General features: G+C 36.4%; 4 protein-coding genes and 1 pseudogene across 11 annotated transcripts; 3 read left to right on the top strand and 2 right to left on the bottom strand.

Moving 5' to 3' along the window:
* Positions 1-305: 305 nt before the first annotated feature.
* Positions 306-3982, top strand: LOC121745613 (cis-3-alkyl-4-alkyloxetan-2-one decarboxylase-like). Of its 2 annotated transcripts, none has more exons than XM_042139586.1 (13): positions 306-577; positions 654-711; positions 786-841; positions 1075-1175; positions 1340-1409; positions 1807-1876; positions 2085-2141; positions 2232-2299; positions 2386-2466; positions 2736-2769; positions 2979-3070; positions 3414-3566; positions 3643-3982. In XM_042139586.1, exons 1-13 carry the CDS (start codon positions 449-451, stop codon positions 3724-3726), a joined length of 1053 nt encoding a protein of 350 aa, XP_041995520.1. In that variant the 5' UTR covers positions 306-448; the 3' UTR covers positions 3727-3982. The 2 variants fall into 2 exon arrangements, with proteins under 2 accessions (XP_041995520.1, XP_041995519.1); XM_042139585.1 differs by having other exon boundaries at positions 2736-2813; positions 2915-3070.
* A 284-nt stretch (positions 3983-4266) lies between these two features.
* LOC121744174 lies at positions 4267-6206 on the bottom strand. Its single transcript, XM_042137621.1, has 5 exons — positions 6121-6206; positions 5189-5261; positions 4947-5087; positions 4690-4763; positions 4267-4610 (listed from the first exon to the last, which is right to left on the bottom strand). The coding sequence occupies exons 2-5, from the start codon at positions 5234-5236 to the stop codon at positions 4469-4471; spliced, it is 405 nt and encodes a 134-aa protein (XP_041993555.1). The 5' UTR covers positions 5237-5261; positions 6121-6206; the 3' UTR covers positions 4267-4468.
* A 2835-nt stretch (positions 6207-9041) lies between these two features.
* On the top strand, positions 9042-13527 carry LOC121743302. Of its 5 annotated transcripts, none has more exons than XM_042136563.1 (15): positions 9042-9173; positions 9332-9460; positions 9560-9616; positions 9707-9808; positions 10051-10131; positions 10214-10332; positions 10426-10527; positions 10747-10863; positions 11007-11075; positions 11207-11273; positions 11397-11450; positions 11520-11609; positions 11791-11859; positions 11959-13132; positions 13218-13527. In XM_042136563.1, exons 2-14 carry the CDS (start codon positions 9332-9334, stop codon positions 12061-12063), a joined length of 1161 nt encoding a protein of 386 aa, XP_041992497.1. In that variant the 5' UTR covers positions 9042-9173; the 3' UTR covers positions 12064-13132; positions 13218-13527. The 5 variants fall into 5 exon arrangements, with proteins under 5 accessions (XP_041992497.1, XP_041992501.1, XP_041992499.1 ...); XM_042136565.1 differs by lacking the exon at positions 9042-9173 and adding an exon at positions 9217-9243; XM_042136564.1 differs by lacking the exon at positions 9042-9173 and adding an exon at positions 9234-9258.
* A 61-nt stretch (positions 13528-13588) lies between these two features.
* Positions 13589-19677, bottom strand: LOC121743300 (pumilio homolog 2-like). Of its 3 annotated transcripts, XM_042136561.1 has the most exons (11): positions 19075-19677; positions 18243-18910; positions 16578-17238; positions 15716-16493; positions 15498-15639; positions 15279-15386; positions 14949-15161; positions 14746-14856; positions 14449-14643; positions 14112-14286; positions 13589-14022 (listed from the first exon to the last, which is right to left on the bottom strand). In XM_042136561.1, exons 2-11 carry the CDS (start codon positions 18891-18893, stop codon positions 13988-13990), a joined length of 3069 nt encoding a protein of 1022 aa, XP_041992495.1. In that variant the 5' UTR covers positions 18894-18910; positions 19075-19677; the 3' UTR covers positions 13589-13987. The 3 variants fall into 3 exon arrangements, with proteins under 3 accessions (XP_041992495.1, XP_041992494.1, XP_041992496.1); XM_042136560.1 differs by having other exon boundaries at positions 15716-17238; XM_042136562.1 differs by lacking the exon at positions 19075-19677 and adding an exon at positions 18073-18157 and having other exon boundaries at positions 15716-17238; positions 18243-18382.
* A 4778-nt stretch (positions 19678-24455) lies between these two features.
* On the top strand, positions 24456-25614 carry LOC121745708 (annotated as a pseudogene).
* The last annotated feature ends 372 nt before the right edge of the window (positions 25615-25986 follow it).

Here is a 25986-nt window from a genome sequence, read left to right as displayed (position 1 = left end):
ACCGAAAATAATGGGTTTTCATTTATTGGGCCATTTGAAAGCCCAAAAGTAGCATGGCCCAACTCAGATTTAAACAAAACAAATAGTACTATTCCCTAACAACCAAAACTTTGAACAAATAAAAAATGTACAAAGCGACAAAGCGAGATTTCAGTAGATATCAGTATTACGCGGGAAACAATACAAGTATAGTACAGTACTAAAATTAAATCATCAATTGGGATATGTGAGGAACAAATAAAAATGGACAAATTTTTTCAGTCTCTAAATACGATACTATTAACACATTGTGCATTTAATTTTAATGAGAACCAGATACACCCTGGCCTATCCCCTATTAATGAAATCCAGAAAAAACCCTATCCCAACTCCATAGAAATTCCATTCACAAACGAAATAGAAACCAACGGTCATAACTGTCACCAATACAGAGCTTCCTACCAATTCAATGGCACTTTGTTTCTTCTCTGCTTCACTATCATTGCCCACACGTCACCCTCTCATTTCTACTCCTCAAAATATCCCTAGAAAGAGAAATCTGCCCCTCATATGCCGATCATCCAGCGATTCCGATGAGGTAGGTATACCTCTAGTATTTAACACAATGGACTGGAGAATTCTCAATTTCCCTTTTTTGAAATTTCATGTGTCAGGAGGATTATTTGTTGGATGCTCCAGTTTCAATTGGAGATGGATTTTCCTTCAGTGGGGGTAAGTGATGGAAATTAGAACCACTGTGTTCTCACATACAATCTTCTTATTTTGCGGTTTTTGGTTTTCAACAGGGAAATATTCAGATGAACCAAGCCCTGCTGATCAATGGTTCAAGCAAGGAAAAATTGTAACTTTCTTCATCTTATTTTCTTTGATCTCGTATCAAATTATGAGTATGAACTTGTATAGCTTTAAAATCCTTGAAACCAAAAGATTGTGCACATCCGGATACATGGTGCATCATCCACCACAATTAGGATTTATTGGTTTCTAGCCAGAATCTATTATCCATAATCAAGACTATTTAAGACGAATGCCCCGTAAATGAGCAGTTGTTTCCTCAATTTTTTGGATATTAAGGTGAAAGCACACCTTGTTGGTGGCACTGGTGAGAAAGCCAAGGATCCGATTTTTGGACTTGCTATGGCTGGTTCTTCGCAGGCCTCTACTGATCTGTTCAGGTGATTATTTAGGCCTTCATTAGACAGTAATCATGTGGTTGTGAGGGATATGATTACATGATTGATTATCATGATGAAGTCCCCAACCAATGCTATTATGCAGATATTGAGGGTCGAATATTTGCAGGGATTTCCAATTGAAACGTGCTCATTTTGTGCAATAGATGGTTCTGCGTTGAAAGTGGAAATCCTGCTAACCAGACAGTGATTTTAATTCATGGTTTTCCATCACAGGTTAGGCTATTAATGTTTTTATACTTGATGGCATGAAACCTGTCTAAGCTAATATTGGAAATTTACATATCGACAATCTTGATTCTTGAAGAAATTCTTTTGTACACATATGACTTGTTGCATTGTGGAAAAATGAATTTGACCTAATTTATCATTTTGGAAGAATCGTGGAGCTCATTAATCTGCATCCAAATAGATAAGAACAGGAAGACTAGCTGGATGGTTATCTGGTTTGTTTGCTGGGACACATTTTACTTAAACCCACACATTGAACCTCTCAGTTTCTCCAAGATATTTGGATCTAGCTTTTATTATAGACTACAAGTTTTGTCTTTATTTTGTTCCCTTTAGCTAATCATAACTATCTGATACTAGTATTTTTTACTTTCTGTCATAGGCATATTCGTATCGCAAGGTTCTACCCATTCTCTCTAAGAATAATCATGTTATTGCTTTTGATTGGCTAGGTAAGCCTATATCTCTAATTGTTTTACATGAGTACATATATGGTTATGCTAACAGCACATTTGTTCTTGCACAAGCAAAAGCAAGTAACTGAACAGCCTTCCTTATACTGGCTTGCTTCTGGTTCGGAATGTTTTGTCATCCTAAAGTTACACTACACCTATTTGAATTTGATCCAGCTAGAATTCTCAAGTTCTTCTGATCTTGCAGGATTTGGATTCTCAGATAAACCCCAACCCAAATATGGCTTTGACTACACGTTGAAAGGCACGAGCTTCAACATTTAAAAATGAAAGTTCACTGCATAAGCTATAAATGTTAACATGCCATTTCAAATGACGAATTCTGGCTTTTCAGAATTTGTAGATTCCTTAGATTCTCTCATCAATGAACTCTCAAAAGATAAGGTTACTCTTGTTGTCCAGGTATATTTAATCTCATATTTGGTATGAATTTTTACCTTTAGTGATGTGAATTTGATGAAACCTTGTGTCATTTTTGTTTTGGTTAGGGATACTTTTCACCAGTTGTGGTTAAATACGCTCAAGATCATCAGGAAAAGCTTAATAATCTCATCCTTCTAAATCCTCCAGTAAGATATGTTTAAACTCTGTGGCAACTAAGATACTCTTCTCCTTTTCTTCTGTTTTTTATTTCATGCTTCAAATCTGAGTATACATTTTCAAATGCCAAAACAAGCTGAATCTGCAGAAAGTGGAACTTTTTACCTAGGATTTTAACCCTTGATTCTCGATCCCAAATCCTAACATGCAATCCTATTTCACTTTCAACACAATAAACAACTGCCGATTTTAACTTATACATGGATTCCTTAAATATTTTTATGTTTGTATCCTGAAGCTGACAGCGAAACACGCCAATTTGCCATCAACGCTTGCAATATTCAGCAACTTCTTGCTAGGAGAAATATTTTCTCAGGTGTGAAGTTCGAGCAGAGTAGTTTAATTTTTTTTATTTCGTACACATATGATCTGCCCTTTAATTTCATGGCACTAATCATGAAATCCCTCATCAATCAGGATCCTCTGCGAGCTAGTGATAAAGCCTTGACAAGTTGCGGTCCTTATCAGATAAAGGAAGAAGTTGCAATGGTTTATAGAAGACCATACCTCACATCTGGCTCTTCTGGATTTGCTCTGAATGCCATTAGCAGGTCGATGAAAAAGGAGCTAAAGGTGCACTTTTCCTGCTGTTTCTTGTTATTTATACTTGAGATCTTGTGGTTTGGTAGCATTATACCATTGAGATGAAATTCCTCTTTAAATGTTACTCCTGTGACTGGCTGTGTTTGTGTGACACGCGAGCATGTTTTGCCTGTATTTTGTGTATCTATCATATCAGAACTGTATACGTCCATGATAATGAAATTTAATGGATCCTTTGATTGTTTGAATCGACACTCAAATGTTATATCTGAATGAACTCTTCTAAAGTTGACTGCGAACAGAAGTGAAATACAGAACCAAATCAACGATAACAGAAACATCAAATATTAAGAGCATTTTGTTTGTTTTGCAGGGGTATGTAGAAGATATGAGAAAAATCCTTGGGGATGAGACGTGGAAGGTCCGAACATGCGTTTGCTGGGGCGAAAGAGATCGCTGGTTAAGCTTCGAGGGTGTGGAAGATTTCTGCAGAGAATCCAACCATCAACTAATCAAAGTCCCCATGGTAATAATACTAATATAGGTGAATTTTACATTAATATTACATCATCTCTTAAGTGAATTGGCCTGCGTGTCGGCAGGCAGGGCATCATGTGCAGGAGGATTGCAGCGAGGAAATAGCAAATATCATTGCCAGAATCCTAAGCAAACCTGCACCTATATGATTTTGTTTACTCATTTCTAGTCAAACCTATCAACCGTCTGAATTCATCTCAAGTGTATTTATTACCCTGGCCTGGTCTCAATGGTGATAATCAGCGTAGAACTCACTTTCATGGAAGAGCATTTTTATACTTCTCTCTGGAATTTAGAGGTTCTGTATGATTCTTATATTCTACTTTCATATTCGACATGCCAAATTCACTATCATTGTTTGGATAGATTTTACTATTATTTCATAATAAGGTTATGTTTATTAAACAAGCTGATCTATTCATACTTACAATCCCGCCGGCCTAAAACTACTGGTGTCATCATCAAAATCAAATTCTAAACATCAACATCCATGCTGCAACATAGAATTATGAAAAATTAAAACTAATTAGCAACAACTCTGCAACCTACCTACATACTTTTAATACTCATGCACCCTATGTTCATTAATATAAAGCATAGTAATGGTGGTCATGATAAACTGTAAAATGACAGAAGATATGTTTGTAAAGCACCTTGGAACCACTAGATCTTTAATGGTAGCAACTGATTATATCTCTTACTGTAAAGAAGAAAGTGGAGTAATGATATTCATTCTTTAGTTCTAATCCCAAGATTTATCTGACCAACAACACTACATCATATACTAGAACCTGATACAAGATTTCAGTAATATTAATACCACTACTATTATCCCAAAAGCTACAAATCGATGTTGACGAAATGGGATCTTCTGTTCGATTATCATGATTACTAACTTTCAGAGCCACCATGAATGTTCTGAATTAGATATATAGCATTTTGCAGCAGAGCATCCGTTTCCTCATTTGCAGTGTCAAGTGCTCGAAGTTCCTTGATCTCCTCCTGCCACTTTTCCATCTGCTCCTTGTGTATTCTGTCACATGTTAGCAGTTAAAGTATGTGGCCTCACGTTTCCAGTAATTACAGACCACAATTACTTTCTATTCACTCACAAAATCATGCGTTCTTCAAACTCATTGCTCAGTTCCTTCAGCATTGACTTCCCTGATTCTAGTAGCTCTGACACCTTCAAATAATGAAAATAGGTCGCCCATGTTCAAACATATTATTCGAAGAAATGATGCATCATATGGAAATAATAATGTATTCAAATAAGGTGATTGGATTCTTTGAAAAAAATGCGGTGTTGAAAGTCACAAATTCCCCCTTCCAGATTTATTACAAATCAATGAGTGCTGAAGTTGTTTACCATCTGAGTGAAGTTATTGATCTTTTCAAGGATGTGAGAGATCTCCATCTCCACCAGTTCGGAATTCGAAGTTACGACATTATCTTCAGCTGAAACCTCTACCGTAGATCCATCTTGCAGGGCTAACTCCTTTTCTCCAACCTGCTAATGATCAGTGTCTCAGTTATAAGGAAATAGAAAACTTTTAATCTCTCTTGTCGCCATCTTAATGCTTATTCATAGAAGGGGGGGGGGAGACATACAGAACTCTTCATTCGTTTTGCCATTCCACCAGTGCCTTCAGTTTCCATCTTCAAAAAGAAAGAGCTTATAGAGCTGCAGAAAGAAATAACTATAACCGAATCATCTTTGAGAAGACACTGACAAGCAAGTGTAAGGCAGAAGGCAGCTAATAACCAAACTACTTGAGCATCCTTTCACCTTAATCATTTTGAGTATTTTAGGATTGCATACGGAAATGAACATTTTGACAGGTCTATTATGAAAGTAGTAACAATTCCGGTTCACATTTTCATGGAGAAATACCTGAAGGAAGGAATTACAGTTTCTCACGGACAGGAAAAAAAACTTTGCTATCCTTTTCTAATTTCTTTCCAACTCAAAAAAACAATAAGGCTCTGGAGAAACTCACAGATAAATGAAAGATGATCCAGTGATTCGTAACAGTGAGAGTACTCGCAACGTAATAACAAACACAAAACTGGAAAGTTACGAAACAAAAGGTCTATTGGCCAATGACGGTGGATGAAAGAGGAAGAGTGATATGGTAGATTAATAAAATAATCATTCCATCAAAGTAATCGATGAATTAGCTAGATTATTTTTACTGATTCATCCTATATCACTCAAAGTAAATGTCCTACAAATACACCTACTACACAGATTGATATATGAACATAAAGGAATGGCGCAAATTTTGCTCAATCAGAATCCGCGAATTCATAGCATCAATACGATTATAGATGCAGAAACTAACTTTAAAAAAAAAACAAATTAGACGTGAAATTCACAACATTAATAGCAGTAGTGTGCGCGTGTGTTGTGCTGTTTGTGTGAGATAGAGAGAGAGCTCTCTGAGCACATGCGATCGCCGTAGCTGAGATTTAAGCACCAATCAGTTGGACGAGAAACAAATCTCAATCAATGCTTCAAATAAAATTAGACATGCAATTACCAGAATAATCTGCAGAAATCCGTAGGCGTACAACTGCGTGTGTTTGGAGAGAGAGAGCTCAGAGAAAATGCGATGGCCTCGGCAGAGAGAGAACACTCGGGTAAATGCGATGGCGGGGCAAAATCAAATTTATATGCATTTGTTGGCGGGACGAGAAAACTATGAGATGCGAACTTTTTTATTTTGCAGAAGATCATTTTCGTTAGTTTACAATTTTGCCCTCATATTTTAATTTTGTTTAACTCTTAGGCCATGTTTGGTTGTCGGCAGTGGCGGATCCAAGAATTTTTGTTCGGGGTGCGATATATAACTATAATCATTCGAAGCATCAAAATCTGACCAATTGTTTTTTATTTAATTTAATTTGTTTTCTCACTCAAAATGTATAATTTTATTTTTATTATTAAAAATATCATATAAATTTATATTAGAAGAAAATCGGGAAGAGAAGTTATATTATGATGAATAAAATGCATTAGAAGCGAATTAAAGTCTATTAAAATATTAAAAAACTAAAATAATAAGGATATAAAAATGCGTCCAGTTTTTTGGAAACAAAAAAAATATGTAGGAGTATATAATTATGTTGGTTTTAAACGAAATAGAATATTTAAAAAAGATAAAATGATAAAATATGGAGTATAAAAATTACATGTGATTGGTAAACAGAAAATCTTAGAAAGCAAAAAGTAAAGCAGCAAAAATAGCAAAAAGTAAAGCTTAAAAAAATGAAAGAGGCGTTGCGGCAAGGAGTATCGAACTCAGGTCTCCACTGTAAAAGACGGAGAATGATACCACTGAACTAACTACACCAAGTTAATTTGGGGGTACACTCGTACCCCTTTGTTCCAACGTGGATCCGCCACTGGTTGTCGGGATTCTGTCTTGAAACGTAATCTGATTCCTTAAATTTTAAATTTCTGTGTTTGTTTTGGTTTTTTAATCAAACTGGGAAAGTAATCAGAATCCGAGAATAAAGAAAGTTAGTACAACTTCCGAGGATTCTAAATCCTAACTTTTCTTAGGTATTCTTTTTCCCAATTTTAGGATTCTTACCTATTTAATGCAATATAGTATAGTTATTATTATTATTATTATTATTATTATTATTATATTATTAATTACAATATTTTTAAAATAATTTAAAATTATAAATCATTCTCATTCAGTATAATAAATAACTATAATTAAAATTATCATAATTATAACTATATTATTATAATTTTTATATATAATTGTTATTACTATTATAATTAATAATTTATTAAAAAATTAAAATATGATTATATAATATAAATCATATAATAATAAAAATTATTATTATTATTGTTTTATAAATTAATAATTAATCAATAAAGTTGTAGGGAACTTTTGAATTATAAAATTTATTCAATTATAATATTTTTAAATATAAAAATAATAATAATCATCATATTTATTATGATTATTATATATTATGATAAATAATCCATATTTAAACTATACATCATAATAATAAATATAATAATATAATTATTATTATTTGTAATTAATAATTTATTAAAATTTGTATATTATTATTCTTTTTTAAAAATAAAAGAATAATTAGTATATTTTTAGTTTGATATTTAAATCAAATTTAAAATTTAAAATTTTAATATTTCCAAACACATGAAAGTAAAGTTATTAGGAATCATATTCATGGGATTCATTTTCCTATGAATCATTTTTCTTGCCAACTTTACTTTCCTGTCAACCAAACATGACCTTATTAGTAGTAGTATAATATTTAAGGATACGACTGTAATATGTCATACCCCTTCTGGTATAACCTTTTGAATTCACATAATTTTGAGTGGGTAATAAAACAATTAGGTGCCAATAAAAATTATAAGAGCATCCGCAATGGGCGGACGATGGCACGCCCGATGGGGCGCATCGTCCGCACCCATTGCGGGTGCGTGCCATAGGGCGCGGACGATAGTCGCGCCCTATACTTCGGTCGCGGAGGATAGCGCGGACGATGACCATCTGCCGCCCCATTGCGGCTGTCGCGGCCGATGGCCGCGGACGATGGTCATCGTCCGCGCCATCGTCCGCCCCATTGTGGAGGTCGCGGACGATGGCACGCGGTTTTGATTTTATATTTAAATCTTGTTTCTCATTCAGTTGTGCATACGAATATATCGACTATCTCTCTACATCGAACATATTGAAGAAGTGTGGGCGCATAACCGCCGTCGCTGAGTTTGCGTTTTTTTTTAATTCGCATTGTAATGTATTAATTTTTATTAAATGAAATTCAGTTTTTGAAATTCGTATTTTAATGTAATTTTTTTTTAAATTCGTATAGATTTTGTAAATATTAAAAAAATGATGACGTGGCGCGCCATAGGGCGCGCCTTAGGGCGCCCCACTGCAGGTGGGGAGGTAGGAGGATAAAACTGTTGACGTGGCGCGCTATAGGGCGCGCCTTAAGGCGCCCCATTGCTAATTCCCTAAATATTACCACGATATTTGAATCTGAATTTATGGTACGAATTTTGAGGTGTACGTACTACTATAGATTTGTGTAATGGTGGGGTGACATAAGTAGTAATTTGTGATGTTAATACTATAGATTATGGGAAAGTGGAGAATGGAGACGTGTTTCATTATCCATGCTGGATGCTGAACAAATGATTGCTTAATTGTTTTTGGATCTTGAGTTGAGCAAGGCATTTATTAATCAAATTATATCAAACAAAATCAGTTTATATTAGTTCCTTTTTCAAACTAGACTTAATTAGCAATAAATTATTAAGCCCTTAACTTATCACTTTGATGGTTTTAGCCGCCCCTAGTAGTTACTAGTTAGCTACTACAGTATTTCAAAAAACGTTTTTTTGCTACAAACTAACGTGTCCCCTTTCCACATTTTCAAGTAAAACTCCACCAATTCCCTCCGTTGACCTTCCCCTTTACTTATTTTTCACAACACATCTTTTCATGGATATATCACCATTCACCTCCCCTCAAATTATACGTAGTATTCATTCTGCTGCTTTTTCCTTTATTACCAATTTATTTATGATGTAAGTTGTGTTCGATTCTTCAAATTAAGCTATCATCCTTTATTATGCGTGGTCATACATAACTCTTCAAGTTAACACTCATGCTGTAATTGTAACTTTTTCCCATGTTTTTGTGTGTGTTTGTATTTCACATGTGTAATTTTCATTCATGGTTTCAGATGGCAACTCATAAAACGATTGAACCCAAAAGGAAGCAATCCTTTGTATGCAGCTGGGTTCCATCACTAATTTTTCTTTCAACGGTTTTCTTCATAGGGAGTGCTCTGTTACTTACTGATTATAAAGAGGTGGATATATAGCCTTCATGCTTAGTGATTTAATTTTGTTCAGTTAATGTGTGAGATTTTATTCTTGGCAAAATAACTTTTTCTGTCTTGTGCGTGCAGAGTTTGTTGGGATGCAGTCAGCATCCAATAAAGGTGACAAAATCCAAGATTTGTGAGGTTTGTGGGGAATTTAAACAATAATTTGCATAATAACTTGTAAGATTGTGGGTGTACTTATTGCTCAATTTGTTCTACTTTTTGATCTAGAAAGAGTGCATTCCTGATGGAACTGAGACACTACCAAGAGGTATCGTCACAAGAACTTCTGATCTGGAGATGAGGCCACTTTGGGGCCCTCCTAAGAAGAAGGTATCGATGTTTTCGTATTGCATTCATTCTTCGATTTTCAGATAGTTCTGTGAACAAATAGATAATCATACATAATTGCATATACATATGCTATAGGAGATAATCATATACATCTATTCAGATCATATTTCTGAAGATTTCAGCTTAGCATTGTTACAAATCTTTTTCTTGTTTCAATAAAAACTGTGGTTCATTTCATTTATCTGATCAAGGCCTTGTTTCTGCTTCTGCTCTCATATTAGAAGTCGAAGTCGCCAATGAACTTACTGGCTATTGCAGTTGGGATAAAGCAAAAGAAAAATGTAAATAAAATTGTAAAGAAGGTAATGAAGGTTGACGCACCCTCGTTTCAGCTGCTTATAAATCTTTTCCTCAAGCCATGAACATTTGGTTCATATGATTCAGTTCCAGCTCACTGATTTTGCCATCATGCTTTTTCATTATGATGGCAATGTGGATGGATGGAAAGATCTAGAATGGAGTAGTGGTGCCGTACATGTTTCTGCTGTAAACCAAACTAAGTGGTACGAGTAGTTCACACTCGGAGTTCTGTTTTGACATGCGCATGTACTAACAGAAATTTGGAAATTTTCTTCCAATTTTGTATTTTCACTTAGGTGGTTTGCCAAGCGGTTCTTACATCCTGATATTGTGGCAGCATACGACTATATTTTCCTGTGGGATGAAGATCTTGGTGTCGAACATTTTCACGTTGGAAGGTAAATCCACCTAATATATATATATATATATACACGAGTGCGTGCACATGATTGGCTGTAGTGATGTGATGGACCACATTCATCCATAAGGCTAACAAAGACGACAATGATTGTTAATTCGTTATATACAGGCCTATCTTGCTTAATTATTAGCAATCACTAGTAGTATTAGAGTTTCGAAACACGTATTTTTAATGGATTTATTTTGTCTTGGGGCAGATATCTGTCAATTATTAAAGAAGAGGGACTTCTAATATCGCAGCCTGCAATTGATGCTGACAAATCCGAGGTCCATTACACACTTACAGCAAGAAAAATGAATTCTACATTACACCGGTATGTACTGTTGGACTTGAGAATATACCCTATATGAGCAGCAAAAACTTGATTGCTGATGACAAAATTTTATAATTATTAATGACATGATTCTGTTAAATTTCTTATTCTGATGTGTTGCTCTGTATGTTTACTTTTGACAGGAGGGCTGTTAATTTACATGGCCCAGGACATAAGTGTTTTGAGAACAGTATGGACCCTCCGTGCACGGGGTAAATTAACTCATCACTCCATATATAAAATGGGCAGACTAGGCTAGAGTAAATAGCTTTTTCTTGGATGTATTATATACTCTGAATTAGCTAAACAAAAAACAACAATATATTTTTGTACGTTAACACAGGTTCGTGGAGATGATGGCTCCTGTGTTCTCAAGAGAATCGTGGCGTTGTGCTTGGCACATGATTCAGGTTTGGAAATGTACATATACATGTAAATATTAATTCCTTGCTTTTAAGGTTTGTGCATAGGATATCCATATCCTTGGCCTAGGATCAAGTGGAATGATTCTTGCTCATATATTTGTTTAACAGAATGACCTTGTTCATGCATGGGGCTTGGATTTTTTGCTGGGGTACTGTGCACAGGTTTGCAATTTCTTCGAGTTAGTGCTATGGAATTCATGTTCTTGCTGAAACTATTTACGTTTCTGGCAGGGAAATAGAACCGAAAATATTGGTGTTGTCGACTCTGAGTATTTAATCCACTCGGGTGTTCCTTCCCTTGGAGGTTCAGGAGATGGAAAGGTAGTCTTCATTTCTTCGTTCTACCGTCCAAAACATTTATCTGTATCTAGTCGAAACTTGAAAAGTTTTTGACCAGCTGAATCCAATGATCAAGAGAACAGAATTTCAAGATGCATGCTTTCATTCTCTCAAAATACTGTTCCAACTTTGCTTTTTATTTCCTGTGTGTTTGGGCGTGCAGACGAATGCTGAAATTGATCGGCTAGCTTCCATGACAACCACAGTGGATGGATTTGATGGTAGAACTTCTGTAAGTTTTCTTCACTCTTTCATACCTACACATACATAAGGGATTTTGAGTTGCAAGTATTTTGCGTTTCGAGTTTTGAATCATGGTGGTGTTTTGCAGGTGAGAATAGCATCGTATATCGAGCTAAATAAGTTCAAAAATAGGTGGGGGAATGCTGTGAGAGAAGATGAGTGTTGGGTAGATCCATTCCATCAACCCCCTTAAGCCCAGCTGATCATCATTATACACTAATAAATATAGTTTCACCACACACCAAAATACTTGTACAAAACATAACTTCGTTCTATTCAAATGAGAATATTTTTTGTTTCTGATTTGTGAATGGCTGCTCTGCCTGCTTGTTGGCTTTTTTTACTCCTTTTCTGCTCTCAAAAATCCTATCACGATTCAAGGAAATCGTGGTAGGTTTTCTTTAAGGTGCAAAATATATTATGTGGTACGGTTAGGTACAAGCGGACGAGCATACCGTTGTCTGATCTAAAAATTAATTGCTATTCATATCGCGAATGAAACCTTAGCACTGTCAATTTTTGTCAAAAAAAAATCAATTAATAAAATATTTCAAATTCGAAACTAACAAAAGTAATGCTACTATAATATTTTGGACAACCATAGTGTTTGATTCTAACTAATGCTCCGTTTAAGTTACTAATCGAATTATAATAATTTTGGCAGCTAAATTAAATGATACTATCACTATAAGGATAAAAAATGAATCAATTCATAATATTAAGGCCTCAAAACATTAAATATAATATATTACACCAATTTACTATGTTTAGGATGAAAATAAAAATGAATATTGATATTGTTTCTTGGGGCAAAATAGTAAACATTTAGAACCTTATAGCTAAAGTGCAATTTACCAAAAAGCGGAAGCTATTGGGCGACTGGATACCCAATCCACATCTTCTCCACCCCAACTGTAATGGCCGCACCTCTCTATCCTCTTTCTCTCTCCTTAGTTTACAAGCTTAAACCTCTCTATTTGTTCACTGCCCACAAGCCATTTTCTCCTCTCCGCTCTCCATCACTTTCACTTCCACTTCCACACTCTCGAAGATGGTGTAATCTCAATCCACCCGATGCATTCACCCCCAAAACCACCAAAAGATGGAAAATCTCCGCCACAAACTATGATTTGCTGCTTGCAGAAGCAACCCCAGCTGAGAGTTCTCAAGCAATAGTTTCGACTAGCGACGATGGTGTCTCGACTATTATATCCGTTCTCCTTCTCATCGCGTTTATCGGTTTAACCATTCTCACCGTAGGGGTAATAAGTAAAGCTTCTTACTTATCTTAAAAAGATGTGATTTTGGTAAGTGGGTGGTGGCTGATTTTGGAGGGATATTTGTCAGGTTATCTACATAGCTGTGACGGACTTCGTGCAGAAGAGGGAGGGAGAGAAGTATAAGAAAGAAGAAGCTGAGAGGAAGAAGAAGGGTAGTAAGAAAGGGAAAGTTAGAGCCAGAGCTAGAGATGGACCTAGAGGTTTTGGGCAGAAGATCCAACAAGATGAAGATGATGATGATTTTGATCTTGATTAAGCAGACTGATCAAAGTTGTGCAGTGAGAATTTCATGACATTTGCAGCTTTGTTTGTGGAGGAATATGATTTATGAATAGCTGAATTTTTTAAGAAATGTTATTTACTGCTTTCTGTGTTTATTCCAATTTTCCTCTAGATTTGCTTTACATTCTCAAGGAGTCGAGAAAAAAAGGAAATGGATAAATGAAGATGTAATGTACTTGGCCAAGTGAGATTTAAAATTGTAAATTACCATACATAGCAATCCTCTCAGCCTTACATAGAAAAGCAACTTCAACTCTCGAAAATGGCATAATTTTGTACAGTCACTTTGCACTATATTACACCCTCGGCATCCATCAGTATTGTCAATTTCGAATCTTCTCCTCAGCATCAGCAGCAGCACAATTGGGGCCTCAGCTCTTACTAGACTCTCTCTACCTATAAACTCAACACTACACAATGTACAGGTAACAGCTTTATTTGCAATCAGCAGCTTATAACCTCATCATCAAAAGCTTAAGAAAGAAAGACGAGAAAGAGAGGTAGCCCAAACTAGCCTCGGTTAGCTGTACAACTTCTTTCTTTCCTACTACACGTCTACGCTATTGGGGTCTGAGCAGCAATTCTCCTCTCTGCCATCAAAGAAATAGAAAACAATGGTTAGTTAGTTATATAGTGGTGTGGCCGATCAGGAAATGGGAGACATTGAGAATCTACATACCCCCAGCAGCAACAAGTTTCTCCACACGGGCTACTATGTGCTTCCCATATGTGTATTTCTTTAATGCGTTCAAGTGGACTCTTATTCTTGACATGATCAATTCACGCTGCTGATCACTACAAGTTTCTAAAACTTTCTGTACAACGTAATTTGCAAATTGGTCTTTCATCATGGCCTGATTGAGGGCAGAGTGAGAAAAGACAAGTTCAGGAAACCATTAGTTCATACACTCATCTAGGCATATCAAAATTCTGTATAAAGGATCAAAGCTGGATTTTTCCATTTCTGAAGAATACTATCCAAAAACTGTGCAAGGGGAAGAAAGTATGCAACTAACCTGAAGAGGCTCATTCTCATCAGTTGTTCCAAGCATCTCATTCACCAACAGTTGGCGTTCACTAGGATCACTAAATGTTAAGCATTTTTCGACAACATTTGATGCAAACTTCTGTTGGCTCATCTGGACAATATTCCCAGCTAATTCCTGAATGATGGTTGATCGCTCGTGTGGCTTTCCATGCCCCAGTACATGCTATAGAATCATCATACAAAGCAGTCAGTGAAAAGAATAAAATTTTTCTACGTAAACTAATGACACATCACTGTGCTTAAAAAGTCGCAAGAAATTACAAACCTGAATAACATAGTTCCCATACTGATCTTGTGCCAGCATACTTACAGATCCCAAAATTTCTTCCATAACTTTGCTCTGGGTAGTTTCATCCTTACAGTGCTCTAAAACTCGCTGCATAATTGGAAGCATCAAATGTTATGCATTAACTCTTTGAACATAATCCCAAATACAAGCTTGAAGACATCTAAACAATTCTTGGTAACCTGAATCACACGGCAACCATAAGGGTGGGTCGAGAGGGTCACAACTTGATCATAGAATGTTGAGATAATAAACTGAATATGCTCCTCTGGGACACACTCGATGCACTTCTGGATAACATGATTCCCATTCTGATCACGAACACAACGCATGACGTGCCCATCCAGCTCCTCCACCATTTTGATCTTTTGATCCACATCGACAACTTCTATTGCCTACATAATCAGACAGTGATTATTATTGGAAGGATCTCTTGATTTGACAAATGAAAAGAAGATTGACACAAACAGCCATTTCATTTTTTGAATGTGTAAATCCAACGCTGATGTTACCTTTTGGATCACTCTACAACCATACATTTGGAGGCTTAGGTTAAGTACATGACCAAAAAGCTTGCCAGCCAGCTCTCTTCGTTGAGATGCCATACCATGTTCGAAGAACTGGCAATGCATAAAAATTCAGTATACCATTGGATTAACGAAGAGGATACAATGAAGTGAAGTGAAAAAGGACCACCCGTATCAACTACAACTAGTCACAGAACTTTGTACCTTTTGGATTACATAATTACCAAACACATCAGTCATTAATGCAAGAGCTTGTGGAAAAATTTCCTCAAAAACCATGTTCTTCTCTTCTACTGTTGCAGTTTCAAGCTTTTGTTGAATGAATCGGCTTCCATATTGATCAGCACTGGCAAAAGATGTAGACATTAAAAGTCAAAAATCAAGAGCCTCACAAATGAAAAGAAATTATAATAAGGTATTACCTGAATTCAACGACATGACCAACAATCTCTGAAAGTTCAAAGCACTTTGCTTTATTGCTCTTGAACTCTTCCAGCAGTGAAGAAGCAAAAGTACTATCCATGTTATCCAAGGACCAGGGTCCAATTATGCTCCCGGGAACATTTCTTAACCCACCAGGGTATCTGACATTGAAGTCTCCATGCCTTAGAGGGCTACCAAGGCCTCCAGAATTAGGAATTACTGAACTAGCCAGGGGACTTCCAGGATATGACACTCCGAGCCCAAAAGCAGGATTCCCATAGTAACCATGAGGGCTAGATACACCTGTTTTACCACCCAATGGAGCACCATATTGAGATTTCTGAGGAGATATCATATTCGCAAGATAGGCTTTCTGGAGCAGGTCCATGTATGAGTTACCCATATAGTTCCTATCGAAAGAAGGATCATTGAGAGCGGTTACTTGTGCAGCATATTCAGCGGTTCTCATATACTGCTGATACATAGGGTCGACACAAGGTGCCTGCAGGGCGCTACCCAGAACCTGATTTCCTAATCTTCCAAGGCTATGCTCAGCAGCAGCACCCATATTTGATCCCCCCAACATCCTAGAGTCCATCCCAGGTATAGCCATAGCTGATGCAGCAGCAGCGTTTTCAAACAATGGTGGCAAATTAGACCCACCAAGTTGACCTGATATTGGACTCATAGGGTACCCGCTTAATCCATAATTCGAAAATGATGAGTTAGGACTATCCAGATGGTGATACTGAGAAATTCCACCTCCCCCGCCATTAGCTGCAGCATTAGGAGAAACTTGCAGGTATGAATTATTAGAAGGGACAACATTTCTGTGCAGCTCAGATTGAAAAGAATGATTACCGTTTAAATCTGATCCACCTCCATTTCTCATACCAGAATCAGAAGGCATTATTTTACCTGCCTGGGGAACAGTATACATATTATATGGCCCAGCTTCATGTTTCTTCTTATAAGATTGTTGCCTAGTGTTATTCTGGCCTCCCTGAAGATTAAAAGAATAATTATTGTGGTCATCAGCATCCGACTCAATCTGGGAGGATGAATGATTCTCCTCATCCACGATGCCATTTGAAAGGTTCAAGCCAGATAAAGCAACCGCAAGATCAGCAGGTTCATTGGAATGGGAAGCTACACCATTGAAAGAGTTAGGACTATTTATGTTTCTTTTCTCTGAATTTCCCCCCCTGCCTCCACCAATGGGAGTTGGGCAAGGACTTGGTGCTCTTTCGATGCGTTGAGGATCAGGAGTTGAGCTTCTTGACAAGGATGCGCCCAAGACAGCAGCATAAGAGAATGACGCAGCTGTTCCTGTGTGCTGAGGAGCAGATGAGGTCAGTGTATATGAAGTTGAGTGTACTAGATCAGATGAAGACAATTCCCGACGCAGATGAGCTAACTCAGCCCCTGTTGAAGCCATAGCACTAGAATTTTCATCAAAAGCATTTCTGCTAGCTGGGTGAGAAGGGTGTCCGGGAACGGGAGTAGCACGGTTCATGTCATCCTGCATAGATATTAAGAATTTAGACTATATCAAAAGGGCTGGAGAATGCAGGATTTAATGTGTTCTGATTGAAGTTGCTAGCAAGTACCCACTGGCCCTCCGCTCACTGACAGATGCAGCACATAAATGACTCCCAAGGGATGTTTTGAAATACAAAGCATTTATATTTGAAACTGAGGAGGGGAGCTTAGAAGTTCAAATATGAAACACTCTTCCTGCCAATTAGAAAGCTTCTTAAAGAAGCATAATAAAGCAAGAAGACTAGCATATGATCATGGCTGCATATATTCATTCAAGATGAAAACAGAACATGACCTTAAATTCAGAAAGCATGTGGGTTCATGACCACCAAACTCATCAGGATAAATCAGAAAGCATGTGGCTATACGAAACCATACACACATTGTCTAGTTAAGCGATGGGTTCATGAGTACTCAAGAGTCAAAAGATGATAAATCTACATTTCAAAGTGCTAGCATCTTGGGGCTGTGCCAGAAATCCTCATGGATAAAAACCAAATTTATTACAAGTTACTAGGAGGCATACATATAATATGCAAGCATGCCAAATTCTAGAGCTCATGGTACAATTTCATCATGTTGTGCTTGCAGTAGTTTAATCAAAAAAAAGGAATCCAGTGATAGGGACACAAGCGGGAACAAATAAAAAGTTTTCTTGGGTACATTAACGCTAAAGCTGTTATGTCGGGGGGAACTGCTGAATAGTCTTCAATACTACGAATGTATCAGAAACAAAACTGTGGACGCTAAATTCTTTGAATAATCCTAAGTTGTGTCTTAGGAAGCATCAAGTTTAAAGAAATGTGAAATGAACCTGTGAGATAAAATGATAAAGGAGCATATTCAATGAAATTCTCAACAACTGAGCAGAGAACTACAACACTCTGATGCAACAAAATCTGCAAGCGTGGCAATAAACTTCAGATACAAATATAATGAGAAGAAAAGGAGCATACAAATAAAGGTATAATGAAAATCGCTAACCTGAAAAATCTCTGCCAGGCTCTTCTGCTTGCTACCTAGTCCTAATCCAGGCAAACCAATAAGTCCATCACCACCCCACTCTACAGAACCCTGCAGTTTGTCCTCATTCTCACTTTCTTGCTTCTTCAGATTAAAACCAGGGGGCATCGAAAAGAGGGATCTCCCACCATTGCCACTGTCACTCCTGTTCACCTTCCTCTTATCCCCAATAGCAGAACTCCCTCCTTGTAGCCTCTGAGCAAACCGCCAATCCTCTCTTGACAACAGAGGAGGCGGCAGCCGTGGGTTCAAATTAACATTCGAGTAATAGTAAGATAAATACGCAGGATCAGACCTAAGCTCCTCCTCGGACATGAACCCGTTACCATTATTATTTCTTGCAAACTCAGCGATTGCTGCACTAACACCAGCTCCACTTTCAGCAGTGCCACCACTGGCCCCATGGTTGAACAACCCACCAACTGCACTTAGTGAGCCATCCACTGTCGGTGGAGCTGATCCACTTCTATACAAATTAAGCTCCTTTTCAAGATCATCAGCCTCTTGCCTCCTCTGTTCACGGAGCAACATCCCTATTTCCTGCTCAAACTCATCCGGATATGAATTTTCACTATTTCCAACAATCGGCCTCCTACCCATTTCGGGTAACATGTTTATTCACAAATTCACTGTTCATTACAAGAAGAAACAAAGCTAAAGTTAATCCAATTGCAAAGCAACAGATACCAACCCTCGAAACCCTAGAGCTCTACCAATAATGGAACATGACTAATCCATAAAAACATGAGCAAATTGGAAAATAATACAAAGCTTTGAGCTCATAAAAACCAACCTTTTGGCTCAGTTCCTGAAGATGAATAGAGCCGTCACGATCAAATATAAAGGAAAAGCACTCATCTCATAATAACAGATAAACTACAATAAATTAAGTGTTGGGCAACGGGTCATGTTCATTTAAACAAGTTTGAAGAAGAAGAAGAAGAAGAAGTGAGAAAGGTCATAAGTTACTATAAAGTATGAATATGGCGGCGAATCGTTCTCGCAAAGAAGGCCATTTAGGGTTTTTGTTGCAACTACTACTGTGCAGAGAGAGAGAGAGAGGCGATGTGGTGATTAAACACAGAGTGAGCCGTATTAAGCTGCCATATTTATATTTTGTTTCCAAAAGTAGTCTGGGGATATTATTCACTATGGCTATATGCTTAATTTTGTGAATAAATAAACAAATTCCCTTAATACTAGGTGGTAAATTTGACCCGGTGATGGATAACCGACTGCTGCTGCTGCTTAATCAATTTACCCTAATTTAAAATCAACCAAAAAGTAACAGAACCTTGTGACTCAGTGGAGGATATACACAGATGGAGAGAGGGAGAGGGAGTTAGCTCATCTTCCAAAAGAAGAAGAATCTGCAGGCGACACGTTCGCTCTTTGCATTTGTAGTGCAATTACAAACTGCCGCTTGTGGTTAATGCCTCACCTATATTCAAGCTCTCTCTCCTCTCTCTTTCTCTCCTGGTTTACTGTTGTAACTTTCTTTTGAGGGATTTTATATTTTTGGAACCTTCTTCATCGTTTGGAAACTCGAATTTACTTTAAATGGCTATCTTTCGTGTTTTTTTCATACTCCATATACTAATATACTACGGTGGCGTTCGGTTGTCATGACTAATGAGATTATCCATCTAGGATAAAGCTGTGAGATTATTTTAGTTGGAAGGGAAGGCTATGATATATTATCATGAGGCTATCCATCTAGGATTAAGTTGTATGGTTCAATCTTATGAACCAAACATGATATATATTTAATCATGAGATTTAATTTTGACAACCGAACACCCCCATGTCTCTCACCTTCACTCTTTACAATATTAAGAAATACGAAGAAATATAAATGTAACAAGTTATAGCATGAATTTTATTTTTATATATGAATTTTATAAGTACGAAATTATATGATATATATCTGTGAACACCACTCTATTTAACACAAATTATTTGTTTTGTACATATGTATTTAGTTTAATTCTTACATTAAAAAATGTTATTGAAGTTTTTATTTCACAAATTCATAAAATCAAAGTTTGATTTACTTATAAAATCAAAGTTTGATTTACTTATTTTCTCTATAACTTTAAATAAATGAATAAAACAATAAATTAAACTTTCATTTATAAGAATTTTATGAAATTATAAATTTAAATAACATATTTTTATATATTAAAATTAAACTAAATATATAAAACAAAACAAAAAATGCTAAACATGAGTCGAATATGGATGATATTCACATAGAATATGTAGCATATTATTTCCCTATGATATAAAAAAAAGTGAATTAGATATTTAACAAGAGATGAATCAAAATGGGAAAATGATGCATATATTGAGTGGCGAATTGTTTATGTATAGATATGTAATTTGTGTGTCACAACTCATTTATCTATTCATATTTCAAAAGTGTTTGTACATAGATCGCAATAGTAATATCTAATAGGTTTATTTACCAATAAACAAATGTATCCATTATAATAGATAGTCCCATTTTTACAAAATAAAAAACTAGTAAAAGTTTTCATTATATCGTGAAAATATATATTTATATATAGGGGCATGAATGAAATAGAAGTAATTGTATATATTAGGTTAGTGTTTAAATGGTGTAGAACGAATTAGACACATTCCATTAATTAGCAACTGAATCTCCGTCGTAGGAATATTTTTGTCTTCCTTCCCAGACGCGGTTTCATTTGAAAATTGATTCGCAATGTATTAGATGATAAATAAGACTAGCAATTTACATTCATGCATAACTCTTTACTCTCATAAAACCCTAGCAAAAAGTCATCAGTGTTTATGGGTTTCTAGACGTTCATCTCTCCAAGTTCATTGGCGGTGTTTTTTTGAGTTCAATATCCGCCTCATTTCCTTCTTCTCTACCTAATCATAATCTTTTACAAAATTTTACTTCATATGTATAGTGTAAATAGTTTAATTTCTGCAAAACTTAGACTCGGTGGTCAATCTATACACTTTAATCCTCTATATAAGACAATATAAATAAATATAGTTTAAACATGCATGAGATCGTCTGATTGACGTGATCAGAATCATTAATTTCGCAATGATATCGAAACGAAGCTACTCATAAATTTATAGAAAATGAAAGTTTTGACATTAACAAGTTTTTTGTAACTACATATACATATAACAATAATTCTAATAATAATATTCAGTAAAGTATTCAATAAATTAATTCTAATTTTACACATAGTACTAGTAATTAAATAGTCAATGGTCCTTAAATTTGTAAGTTTACCCGGCTCAGGTAGATTTGGTGTTTGAAGTGACCCGAGCTGGGTCAGGTTTCTGGAGTGAATGGAGCGTTTCCACCCAGCCCAGGTAGCTTAATTAGAGCATCCGCATCGGTGTCTCGATGCGGGCTCGGTCTCGTCCCGGCGAGACGAGACCGCATCGAGACATCGATGTGGAAGCTCCGTCGCGTCGGCCACGTGGCGAGCAGCGGTTGGGGCGTGACGCCCACTCGCCGGCTTTTCATATATATGGGTTTTGATCCATGCAAAACCATTCTTAATACAAAAATGCAGAACCAAGCATACAAAAGTCATTTTTAGGTCATTGTAAGCTTATTTTTACGTCATTATAGTAAGGATGACATGAAATGATCTTAAAATGACCTCAAACTCAAAGTTTATAATATGACCTAAAACTGCTTTACAATGACCCTCCGTGTTTTTGTTTAATTATTGACCATTGGATTGTCAAATCTCATGGTCAGGATTTGGTCTGGATTTTGTATTGAGATCAAGTTTTGTATTGATCATTTTCATATATATATATATATATATATATATATAGGGAGATGATCAAAATAAGTATGTGTTTAAATCCAGAAATGCAGACCAAATCTTGGCCCTAGGATTAGATGATCTAATGGTCAATAATTAACAAAAAATACGGAAGGTCATAATTAAGCAATTTTAGGTCATATTATAATATTTGGGTTTAATGTCATGCTAAGATCGTTTTAGGTCATGCTTTGTTAGCATGACCTAAAAATTACCTAATTATGACCTAAAAGTGACCTAATTATGATATTGTTCTGCGTTTCTGTATTTAAATCTAGTTTTGCATAGATCAAAACCCTATATATATATATATATATATATATATATATAGGGGAGTGATCAAGATATAACTAATCTTAAGTGTATAACTAGAGAACAAATCTCAGCCACACATCTTAATGGAACAAATATTATTTATTTTAATAATATAAAATAGGCCAAGGGTATTTTTGGAAATTACATTATCAAATTCAAATTTACGTGATTTCCTTTCTTTCTCCTTCCAAATCTGCGATCAAATCTCCTTCGATTTGGGGCGGCGCTGATGCAGGCACTGGCGACGTGGCAGAGTTGGGGCGGTTGGTTGTGATGGGCGTCGCATCGTGTTGATGTTGGTGGTGGTAGCCGTGATTTGGTGACAGCGGGAGCGGAGCTGCGTTGGTGCGCCACGGATTGTGTGCGGCGGTGATGTTAGTTGAGAGAAACTCCGTCCAAGGACACTGTTGTTGAGAGCGATACGGCAGCGGCTGCGGTGTGTTAGTGATGGATGATTTCTTGGGCTTGTGTTTTTTGGATGGCATTGTTGGAAGTAAGGTTTGTGGTATGAGAATGTGGTGATGAAAGGGGATGTATCATGTATGTATATTGGTAGGTGGCCTTTGGTCCCAAGCTTGATCAATTGTTCATTTTATGAAATGTAAATTGTTTAGTTTGAAGAGATTTTCAAAAAATAATTTCGTTCGGTGCATACATAATTAGTATGGATAGAGTTGAATGGTGGAAATATTATACTAAGAAAAAGAAAGGATGGAGCTTGGGGAGCAAGTACTTATAATTGTTTTTACTTTTTAGAGACCACAATGAATTAAATATGGCCAATTTTACTTCACTGTTGTTAACAAACACATCACTATTAGCATGATTTTACTTCACTGCTATTAACAAAACGCGTCACTATTAGCGTGATTTTACTTCACGGTTGTTAAGAAAGCACATCACTCTTAGACTGATTTTACTTCACTCTTGTTTACAAAACACATCACTCTTATTCTGATTTTACTTCACTCTTGTTAACAAAACACATCACTCTTAGTCTGATTTTACTTCACTCTTGTTTACAAAACATATCACTCTTAGTCTGATTTTACTTCACTCTTGTTTACAAAACACATCACTCTTATTCTGATTTTACTTTACTCTTGTTTACAAAACACATCACTCTTATTCTGATTTTACTTCACTCTTGTTTACAAAACACATCACTCTTATTCTGATTTTACGTCACTCTTGTTTACAAAACACATCACTCTTACTATGATTTTACTTCACTCTTGTTTACAAAACACATCACTCTTATTCTGATTTTACTTCACTCTTGTTTACAAAACACATCACTCTTAGTCTGATTTTACTTCACTCTTGTTTACAAAACACATCACTCTTAGTCTGATTTTACTTCACTCTTGTTTACAAAACACATCACTCTTATTCTGATTTTACTTCACTCTTGTTTACAAAACACATCACTCTTATTCTGATTTTACTTCACTCTTGTTTACAAAACACATCACTCTTACTGTGATTTTACTTCACTCTTGTTTACAAAACACATCACTCTTATTCTGATTTTACTTCACTCTTGTTTACAAAACACATCACTCTTATTATGATTTTACTTCACTCTTGTTTATAAAACACATCACTATATGAGTAAGATCATTTTCCCAAGATTGAAATGTTCAATATGCTTTTAGCTAAACACCCCTTGATAAAACATTAATTACAATCAGTGAAAGTTGAACTATCAATTAGCCTTTAAATAAAGTGACATGATAGCAAAAATATTTATAAAAGTAGATCATCAAAAATAAAGTTTGAATCCATAAGACACTTCTCTCCTGTCATTAATGATAATTAAGTAAGCCTACTGATTAAATAATGCTTAATCCAAACAGTGAAACAATTTATGTTGACAGATAAGTGGCGTCGTTTGCATATTGACGACCATGACGCCAACGTGTGCCTATTTTCAAATACTTCCCCCTCTCACAATCACGCTCCTCCACTTTCTCACCATCACGGAAACTGAGAGACAGAATGAGAAAGGCAACACGAAAACTCAGAAATGGTCTCGCCGGTTTCGGCCGATATCGACATAGCCAACTCCATCGACCCTCTTGACATCTCCAAGATCGCTCAGGATCTCAATCTCAGCCCGCAACATTACGATTTGAATCGGACTCGCGATCTCAACCCCCAAGAGTAGTATGAAGCGGGAAGATGAGGGAATTTGCAGAAGAGATTGAGATAAAAATTTACGGAACCTATTTTTTCTGTGCAATGACCATTATACCCCCTCCTTGTTATTGTAAAGTAAATTTGTGATAGATGGAACTAATTTCTCCTTTAAATTCCAAAATCACATGTATTAATACTAGCCCTTGATTTTCTTGATCTTGTGGCTATGATTTGTTCTCTAGTTATAGGTTTAAAGGGCTCTTGCTCTAGATCACTACCCTATATATATATATATATATATATATATATATATATATATATATATAGGGTCATGATCTATGGCAAACACCTCTTAACCATATAACTAGAGAACAAATCATAGCCACAAGATCAAGAAAATCAAGGGCTAGTATTAATACATGTAATTTTCTAATTTAAGGAGAAATTAATTCCCTCAATCACAAATTTACTCCACAATAACAAGGCGGGGGTATAATTGTCATTGCAGCTAAAATAATGTCATTGGCAAATTCACAAATTCAATTCGTTTAAGAACGAATTCTTCGTTGAGCTCCGAGAATCTGAGCAAGCGGAAGCAGGCGGCGGAGAAGAAGCCATACCGCGGGATTCAGATGCGCAAGTGGGGGAAATGGGTGGCGGAGATCAGGGAGCCCAACAAGCGCTCCAGAATCTGGCTGGGCTCCTACTCCTCTCACGTCGCCACCGCCCGCGCATACGACACCGCCATCTCCTCCTCCGCGGCCCCACCGCCCGCCTCAACGTCCCCGACTGCGTCCCCGAGTACTGCCACCAGGACCTCTCCGCCGCCGCCATCAGGAAGAAGGCCACCGAGGATGTTGTACTGTACTGTAAATGCTTCAGAAAGAAGGGGAATATCTCATACGTGGCTAAGTTGTGTTGATGAATTGATAAAATGTGAAGTTTGGCAGTGCTTATATTGCTTGTATAATGTTTTGAGGCTCAAATCTTTGGTTGCTCCTCCTCTCTGTAAAAAGCAAGTAATTTGCAGAATGAATAAGGAAGGTTACTTGTGGATGTGATTTTACTTCACTCTTTTTTGAACAGTAAAATCAAAATAAGAGTGATGTCTTTTGTGAACAAGAGTGAAGTAAAATCAGAGTAAGAGTGATGTGTTTTGTGAACAAGAGTGAAGTAAAATCAGAATAAGAGTGATGTGTTTTGTGAACAAGAGTGAAGTAAAATCAGAATAAGAGTGAAGTAAAATCAGAATAAGAGTGATGTGTTTTGTAAACAAGAGTGAAGTGTTTTCTGAACAAGAGTGAAGTGTTTTGTGAACAAGAGTGATGTGTTTTGTGAACAAGAGTGAAGTAAAATCAGAATAAGAGTGATGTGTTTTGTGAACAAGAGTGAAGTAAAATCAGAATAAGAGTGATGTG

Source organism: Salvia splendens, chromosome 8 (assembly GCF_004379255.2).
Source record: "Salvia splendens isolate huo1 chromosome 8, SspV2, whole genome shotgun sequence".
Lineage (NCBI taxonomy): Eukaryota > Viridiplantae > Streptophyta > Magnoliopsida > Lamiales > Lamiaceae > Salvia > Salvia splendens.
The sequence above is the reverse complement of the archived record's forward strand: the minus strand, read 5'-3'. Positions and strand labels throughout refer to the sequence as shown.